The 9549-nt window shown below is 34.7% G+C and overlaps 1 protein-coding gene across 1 annotated transcript; it reads right to left on the bottom strand.

Moving 5' to 3' along the window:
* Positions 1-2548: 2548 nt before the first annotated feature.
* LOC111390381 (succinate dehydrogenase [ubiquinone] iron-sulfur subunit 3, mitochondrial) lies at positions 2549-4812 on the bottom strand. The gene is made up of 4 exons (XM_023015418.1): positions 4453-4812; positions 3754-3992; positions 3104-3313; positions 2549-2923 (listed from the first exon to the last, which is right to left on the bottom strand). The coding sequence occupies exons 1-4, from the start codon at positions 4720-4722 to the stop codon at positions 2713-2715; spliced, it is 930 nt and encodes a 309-aa protein (XP_022871186.1). The 5' UTR covers positions 4723-4812; the 3' UTR covers positions 2549-2712.
* Between the last annotated feature and the right edge of the window lie 4737 nt (positions 4813-9549).

Below are 9549 nucleotides of genomic sequence, written 5' to 3'. Positions count from 1 at the left end.
TATAAGATATACTAGGATCATGAATTCCCAAGTAATGTTCAATTTAACATTAATTCCACACTTTGACAACACGATGACATTTTGAAGAATCAATATTCCTAAATCTATCCAACACTCTCTCTCGAGATGAATTGAACATATTCTCATATACCACCAACCTATATCTCTATGACGGATGCAAATATACGAGAATGCATGTAGTTTTATGAGTACTTAAGGATTCACGCAAAGTATAGGGGTATATTTTTATTCCTTATCGGACCCTACGATGATTTATACATTGTCAAATTTATTCCTCTTCTTTCAAATAGATGAAACAAACCACCAAAACTCACACAATTACGGGCCCATAATCATGGAAGCAATTAAATGTATATAAATCATTCAAAATAATCAATACGTATTTTAATGTCGAAAATACGAAACAAAGAATCAAATATCAAATTACAAGGTTCATCAATCTCCTAGTATAGATTTTTCTAGCCTAGCATGATAGGAAGAAGAAAACAACAATAAAAATCAAGAAAAGACATCACCCTATTGAAATTTTTAAAGTGAGATCTTGAATTTTAGATTGAATCTTCTTGTTCTTCCTTCTTCTTTCTCTTCAAATCCTCCCAAAATAATGTATAATGTATGGTCTATGTTTTTGGACATCCCTAGAGCTTTAAAAGGCTCCCCAAGATTTGTTTTCATAAGAATTTCAATCAGAAAAGGAATCCAGATTTTTCTCACCGTGATTGAACTGGGCTGTCGCCCAGGCAAAACTCGGGCAGTCGCTCAGGCCAAGAATTTCTTCTCGGTAATTAAAAAATCATGTTGGATGATTGCCCGGTATTTATTTATAACTGGGCTGTCGCCCAGTTATAATTTCTTCCATATGTTGCATTTTAGCCCCCAAAATCGATTTTTTATTCTTTCAAGCCATTTCTCTAGCATTTTCACCCCTTTGACTTTTAATTGCATCCAATTGAACCCACAAGTCCTCATACTTTGGATTTTCTTCCTTTTTTGTTCTTTTTTGAATTTCACCACATTCATCAATATAGTCCTACAAAACATAATTATGTAGAATTAAGCCATAAATTCAAACTCTTTAATCATAATTAAGTTATGTTTGTGAATAAATAAGTGTATAAAAACACACTTATCATGTTTCCAATCAAATTTGATTGAGATTTAGTCTGGATTAAGTTCATTGGTGTGTTTCTAATCAAATTTGACTCAAATTTCACCAGGATTTTGTTCGTTAGAGCATTTGCAAACAAATTTAGTCAAATAAGTATACCCAAAACCTAACATACCTTCAGTTAAGATAGTTGGTCAAAAGGTTTCGCAAAGTAAAGACTTCAACCCCTGCTTATAAAAATCAAAAGGACATGCTCGATAGGACTAATTTGGCAAGTCTTCATCTAGGAAGAGCAAGAACAAGAGATGCCTCAGCAAGAGAGGCATAAGAAGACAAAAACGTCGAGGCGTGGAGGACCTCTTCTTTGTCAACCCCTACTATTGATCACCTCCTCCCACCTTCTTCGAAGCCCTTTGTCCCTGCTGCCATCCCTACGATCACAATGGAGGAAGATAATGTGGAGGTTCAAGACAAGGTCATGAAAAAATGTGTAAAATGAGTCTCCTAGTAGGGACAGATTGTTAAGGCCTAAATATTTCTTAAGGAAGTCAATTTGGCTCATCGGTTCGGGCCACTCATAGCTCCCAGAAAAGGATCGAGCCCCATTTTAGGGTGTTTGCCTGTGTTATGGGTCATTTTTGGACTGTGCTGCCTGTAGCTGCTACACAAAACTGCGTGGTTGCCAGCCATGACAGATACGTGGCTGCTTTGTTAAGAAAAATACGAGTCGAATCGGCTTGGCCCAGTCAAGCCAAATAAGACCCTAGCCGAAAGCTCAGGTTGAACCTAATTTTTTTGGTCGAGCAAAAGCCTCGAACTATTTTTACTTTAGCTGAGCCCGAATTTCGAGTTTCTACTTGGCTCATTGACATCTCCATTCAAAATTTCCATATAACTAAAGAGTACGATGACATCGCCATTTATTGGAGGAGGTTCTCTTACAATGAGTAGCTAACTCGGGTGGAGGAATTTTATCCTGATTTCAAAACTAGTGCTTTCACAGAGGAGTTACTTCCCATAATAAAGCTAGCCACCCGACAAAAGGCCAGGCAGACGAGGCTAATCCTCCTACTGACCATGTTGATGCTGAAACAGATGGTCTTGGCTGGGCCAAGTATGCAAGTGATGCAGAGACAGCAGAGTACAGAGCCTTAGGTGACTTTTAGCTGACTGCTTAGTAACCAATGACAAGAGTTTCACAGGACGACGTAGGAAATTGCATCAATGATTTCGACAAAAATTATCTATATTTTTTCTTCGAATGAATTAGCTACAAAATTTGTTGTCGGTGCAATTTATTTTTACTTTTTTATTGACTTAATGGTAGAATGGACCGAAACTATAAAAATGACCGCAATAAACCATAGGTAGGTTATGTTGAGTTCATCATAGTCAAGAGAAAAACGTTATGGACCGAAATTGCACAAGAGCCAAAGAACACACCAGTCTAATTTCCAGTTAAATTAACCTGAAAGTGTCACAAAATGCTCTCTTTATATATCAATTACAACATCATCAAAACTTCACTAGATGCATATATTTTAACAAACTAAACTTCCTCGATTCTCCAGTCTCCACAATATTTAAGCCTGACCAAATGCCTGCTGATCTTGACCTTCCATCTTCTCGACAGGCTGAGAAATCAGATGTCTAGTCTTCATCTTGTTAATAGCATTTGCCGGATTCAGGCTTTTCGGGCATGTAGCAGTACAGTTCCTTATAGTCCTGCACCGATATAACCGTGTTTCATCCTGTGTCAATGCCTGTAGCCGTTCATCTGTGAAATCATCTCGACTGCCAAGTAACAATGAACAAGTATAATAGGATCAGATATAAAAGCTAGGGCGCAAAAAGAATTGTATGAGTGTGATAACTACACATCTCTACCCAACTAACAATCAATCTGTGAATATCGACAACACCTAATTAAAAACGTTCATGTTCATTAACTTGATCAAGATTCAAATAAGTAACCTGTCTGTAATCCAACGGTAGGTATGAAGTAATGCTGCTGGTCCGAGAAACTTTTCAGGGTTCCACCAATAAGAAGGGCATGAAGTACTGCAACAAGCACATAGAATGCACTCATATAGACCGTCTAGTCTCTTTCTTTCAGCTGGAGTCTGCTTGTATTCACGCCCTTCAGGTGGGGGCTTTTTAGTCTTAAGCCATGGCTCAATTGACCTGCACCACCACAATTATCAGTAATTGAAGATTAACATAAACTAAATCACCAGTCTAAAGTTTGAAAATCGGATTGAGTATGTTAAGGCATAAAATCCCCCATCAAATAAAGATGAAAATATAGACGCGGATCAATCTTGAAATCTGAGTACTCATTTTTTGAGTCTTAATCGGATCGAATTGCTCGGTTGAACTTAATGGGCTTTGATAAGATATTAAGACTTGGAGTTCTATTGGAATTTTGGATTCCCTTTTAAAATATTAACTTTGTTAAGAGGAGTAGCCAAAAACTTATAAGTTTGTTTATATTTTCATCTTTATTCAATGTGAGATTTTATTCCTAAAGCAAAGTACATTATAGAGTGCGTAACTAGTATAACATAGACGACGTACTTAATCGGAAATAAATTTCAAGGGTTAATTGAGTGAGTTCATCTTACTTGTATTGTTGGTAGAAATTGGTGAGATCAGCAACCAAATCTTTGATAACATACATATGGGGAAGGGGAGTGATGAAAGTAGCCTTGCTAGTGTCTACATCAATTGGCTTAAGGCATGCTACCGTATTGGTGCCATCGATATTCATGGCACATGAACCACATATTCCTTCTCTGCATGATCTCCTATAACTCAAACTTGAATCATCCTCTGCCTTTATCTTTTGCAATGCATCAAGAACCTACAAAAGACGATTAAAAATAACATTGGAGAAAATCATAGAAGACATTTCTCATAAAGATTTTTTTCCCCAAATAAATGTTGATTGTAAGACTTTGATACCATTTATTTTGCAAAGCAGCAAAAGTTGATTCATTAGGTGAATGATAGTTTCCTGTATCAACACTTGGCACTTGCTCTATGTCTAAAACTTACTTGAAAAGAGAATACGAAAATGAAGTACCCAAACTCAAAAATCTCCCCAAAATATCTAGCAGGGCATGACACTGAATTACCAGTGTAGTCGGGCCTCAAAACTTTTAGGTGTGCCACAAGTAGTTGGCACAAGATTTATACAAACGAAAATAATCAATAAATTCACTTGAAACCCACGATATAAGTTACAAGCATGATTGGAAAGTATTCATAAACTGTTTAAATTATAAATAAACAGAAATAAGAGGTGGATATTTAGGGGTTACCATGGGCCCACAAGTAGAAAGATCTACAAAGTAAGATTGAAGATATGGCTTCTGGTATGGATTATCAGGGTTCCATCTGTAAATCTTGAACTCTTTTTTCAGTGCTTTGATGTTTTCTTGAAGAGCATGGTGCGATTCGACAACTTGTTCTGCATGTTGTTGAGCAGCAGGATGCCCTTTCAGTGTGGGAAAATGCCTATTTTTTAGGTCTGCTTTGCTAAAAACATCGGCCACGTTCTTGTATCCATCCCTAATCCAGCTCCTAGACATTTCTCCAGCTCTGTCTCAGTTCTTTAGTTTTCTCTTATCATACAATTAAATTGACTTGAGGAGGTCAAGATTTTTGGAGGAGACACTTGGTTCCATGCATGACTGAAACGTGTTAGAATTTGGATATTTGGCAGCCTATATACACCTTTATTATACTTTTGGGCCTCGTTTATTTGATGATATAAGCAAAATCCACAAGCTTTATATAAAAAGGAATAAGGCCCTTTTGCCATTACTTTTAAAAAGTCGAAATGAATTTTTGCAATCCAAAGTTTATATATTTATTTGGCTAATTTTATAAAAGTGATTTTGTTAATTGAAGGATTTTTAGAGAAAATTGATTCAACGTGGCTTCCACTTTAAAAATTAGTTTTCAAACAAAAATTAAGTTAATTTCCTCCAAAAACTCTTTTATAGAAAGCAAAAACAAAAGTAAAAACCATTCCAAACGTACCCTAACTCTATTTATACGAAAGGTTGTAAGTATAATAATTCTAAATGAAAGTTCTATACTATTTCATACACAGTCAAAACTATTACTAAAATATCATTATGAGGAAGAATATAGTAGAAATCATTCCATTTCTTTACGCAAAACCAAAGTGTTGAGTGTTTAAAAGGAAAATAATAACTGTCATGATCATATTCACGAAAATAAGATCGCAATTTAACAAGTTGAAGCAAGTGAAAATGAGTTAAAGGAAGAGGATAAAATCTTATTAATTTCTACAAGAATCATAAGTGTAACCATAGTCAATAGCATGCCAGTGTTGTTCTAAACCTGGTTTCGACGGCAGCTACTATACTCTGAACTTTATACATTCATTCTAGTCCATAAAGTTTTTGCAAATTTCAGTTTTAGTCTGTTCTCAACAGACAGTTCAAAAATATCGATAAGTTTGCTGGTCTTGTAATTGGAATACTACTATTATGAGACGTAATCTGTATATTTTTAGAGGTGAGTATTGAGGTTTATTAGCATCAATGCAAAATATTATCTTCTTAATAAAAAAGAATTCGATTCAGTCTCGACAGTTTCATTTCAATCTTCTACCATTTTACTTTTATTTTAAGTATATTCGGTAAGTCACCAATCTATATTTAGCACCTATTTGGGCTCCATTGTAAGCAAATTTTAGGAAATATGTGTTTTAGAATAGTGAGTTTTGGAGAATATGTGATTAAGACCCTGTTTGAGCCACATTTTGTACAAAAATAAATTTTTAAAATGTAATTTGATATCATTTCAATCATACGTTCTTTAATAAAATAATATTATACGCAAATTCAAAACTTTTCTTTATTTTTTAATTACACATTTTTCATCAATACACTATTCGAAAATGCATTCATATAAAAATAATGTGGGTCAAACAATGGCTAAAAAATAAGAAAAGTTTAGAGTTTATATATGTGTAATATTATTTATTGAATTATTTTTTTTTTCTCCCTTTCCTTAATCGCCCAAGTGTCTCCTTTTAGTTTTTCAATATGGACATAAAGCTTCGTTACTGAAAGGACAGGCACTATCTCAGACATCTATTGGAGAGCTTCACAATTGGGTATTAAAAACTTTGAAGAAACTTTGTAACCAAAGAGAGTTCTTCAGAGATTTTAACATGAATGGAAAACAATTTGAAAAAGCCTGTGATCAAGCAAATTTGAAAATAAAATGCAGAAATCTAGAAAGAGGATGTGAATGCTCAAAGCCTAAAAAATTCAGAACCAGAAGTTTCAAGAAAAGATAGAGATTTTTCAAGTTTCCTTCCAAACAGAGATTTTTTAGGAAAAAAATTTCATCAAGGAAGGAAAACGGATGTTTTATTTGTGAAAAAAAAGATCATTTTGCAAAAAGTTGTTCTAATAAAAGAAAAGGCAAAATTCTCAATCAGATCCTTTCGGCAACTCAAGTTGATCTCGATGAAGAGGACTTAGAGTCAATGTTTTCAGAAGAAGAAGAACAATCACCGGAAACCATTTTCGCTCTTGAATACCATAATGATACTCATGGTATTAGATAGCAATGTTTTAGAATGCAGGTTATAAATCTTTCCTTGGCAATACCAATGATTGAAATCAAGCTCTTTCCCGAAAAGTATGAAAGACCTATTACAGTTGCAGCATTACTCGATACAGGAGCAGCATTCTCAATTCTTAACGCGACCGTACTCCCAGAAAACATGTGGAAACCCTACCAAAAAATCTTTCAAGTAGCCAATAATGAGTACTTTGCCACAGAACTTATCAGTAAACCAATAACACTCCAATTCTTCCATGAGCTAAATATTTCTCATAAACTACTTGGATCATCATTACCAGGAAAAGATCTTATTATTGATTTTGATGTTATCAAACAGTTATGGGAAAGACGGGTTAGACCTCTTCAAATGGACTCAAATTCAAATCCTACTTTATCCATTATATTGAACCAATCACATATTTTACCCTCACAATACCAACTATAACAGAAACTCTTGTAAGAGATTGTTGTACAAAATCTCATACAGAATTCCTTACCAAATGCACAAATCCTCTTTGGAAAAACCCAAACTTCTTTATAACATTGCCTTTCAAAAACAATGAGGATGTCAATCCAACACAAGCGAGTCACACGGGGATGAGTCCTAAACATTTGGAGCTTACCATAAAAGAATTGGCTCAATTATAGTCAGAAATACTCATAAAACCCACTACATCACGGTGGGCATGTCAAGCATTTTATGTTTAACAAAATAAATGAGCAAATCAGAGGAAAGGTAAGACTTGTCATTGACTATAAGCCGCTGAATCATTTTCTTGCAGATGATAAGTTTCCTCTCCCCAATAGAAAAATTATGTTTGCAAACCTGGCAAAAGTAAAGATTTTTTCAAAATTTGATCTGAAAGTGGGTTTCTGTCAATTAGGGGTCAAACCAGATGAAAGACACAAACAGCATTCTGTGTACCTAATCAACATTTTCAGTGGACGGTTATGCCTTTTGGGCTGAAATCGGCTCCTTCATTATTTCAAAAGACAATGGTTAAAATCTTTCAGCCACTACTAAAAACAACAATGATTTATATTGATGATATACTATTGTTCTCTAAAAATAAGGATATCCATGAGCTGCTATTCCAAAGGTTCATAGAAATTGTCACAAAATATGGGATCATGCTATCACAGAAAAAGATGATCATCGCAATATCTAAAATTGATTTTCTCGAGATGCATATAAAAAATGGTAGCTATTCACTCCAGCCACACATTACTGAAGAGCTCCTCAAATTTGCCGATGAGAATTTAACAAAACAACAGGTCCAACAATTTCTTGGTGTAGTAAACTACATGATAGACTTTTTCAAACAGTTGGCTCCTATTATACGACCTTTAGATGAGATGCTCAAGAAAAACCCTCCACAATGGTCACCTAGACAAACTCGGGCCATCAAAAGAATCAAACAAGAATTCCATAGCCTTCCGGCACTAAAAATTCCCATTGATGGAAAAAGAATTCTACAAACGGATGCAAGTAATTTATACTAGGGAGCAATGCTTTTAGAAGAAAAAGATGGTGAAAGAATAATTTGTGGCTACAAGAGTGCTATGTTCAAAGAATCTGAGAAGAATTACCATTCAACATTCGAGGAGATTCTTGGAGTAAAATGGGGAATAGAAAAGTCTCAATTCCATCTTATTGGTCACAAATTTCTGGTAGAAATGGACATGAAGGCATTTCCTCAAATGCTCAATTTCAAAAAGAACCAGATTACAAATTCACAACTTTTAAGATGGGCAAAATGGTTTTCCAATTTTGACTTTGAAGTCAAACACATCAAAGGCAAACACAATCTTTTACCTTATTTACTCTCCAGAACAAAACCTCCTATTCAGTCACAAATCCCTACCATCTGCATGATGAATCCATCCTCAAACCCATCCTCACAAAATCTAACTATTCAAAACTTCCCTCCTGAACTTCAAACTCTCTTTAGAAATCAAACCATCCAGTCAAGATCGAAGGAACTCATGCTAAAATATTAATCCATTGTTATTAGACAAAATGGGATCCACCTTCCTGGTGGACTTGGCTTTCATCCAGAATATCCATTTTTAAACCTCTTCTATTTAATCCAAGACAAATTGAAGAAAAGTTTTTGAAAGAACTTTCGTGTTTTTTATGGTATCTTCTTGAGACATATCAAGTTGCAATCTGTTTTAATGTTGATATCATGGTTTCATGGCTTTCAGAAAAAACTTCACAACTTTGAAAGGATTACCTAGAATTCATTTCTCATTCAAACAATGAAGTTATAATATTTTTTGAATGGTTTTATCCTCTCTCACATTGGAGAGAAAAGTTTCAAATTTTTTATCTAAAATTCAAAGATTTTAGAACTTCATCTATTAATGTTCATGTAATCATAGTATTCCAAAGACGAGGTTATTTTACTGAATCATGATACTATCAACATCTCTCTCATATTCGAGAATATGCAGTCCAGCCATTCAATCTTCACAAAGAATGGGAAAGATACCCTTAAGATTTCAAAACATTCCAAAGAAAAATGGTAGAAACAAATCGAACAATTCCTCCAGAGATTTGGCCAAAAATTGAAGATGATGCTCGATGGGAAATTCTTCCAATGGACTACACTCAGAGAATCCAACAGGACATTCAGGCTCATATGGAAAGCTTAAGCTAAATTCAATTTGTATCCAATTATTCCCTCCGAGGATTATCATTTTGATAATTGTTGGAACCAATTGTATCTGGGACGACCAACATAGAGTTTGAGACAGACAGCTAAGCACTCAGAAGATACTCTTGAATGGCACCAACTCAGAGA

The sequence above is a fragment of the Olea europaea genome, unplaced genomic scaffold (assembly GCF_002742605.1).
Source record: "Olea europaea var. sylvestris unplaced genomic scaffold, O_europaea_v1 scaffold679, whole genome shotgun sequence".
Classification (NCBI taxonomy): domain Eukaryota; kingdom Viridiplantae; phylum Streptophyta; class Magnoliopsida; order Lamiales; family Oleaceae; genus Olea; species Olea europaea.
The sequence above is the reverse complement of the archived record's forward strand: the minus strand, read 5'-3'. Positions and strand labels throughout refer to the sequence as shown.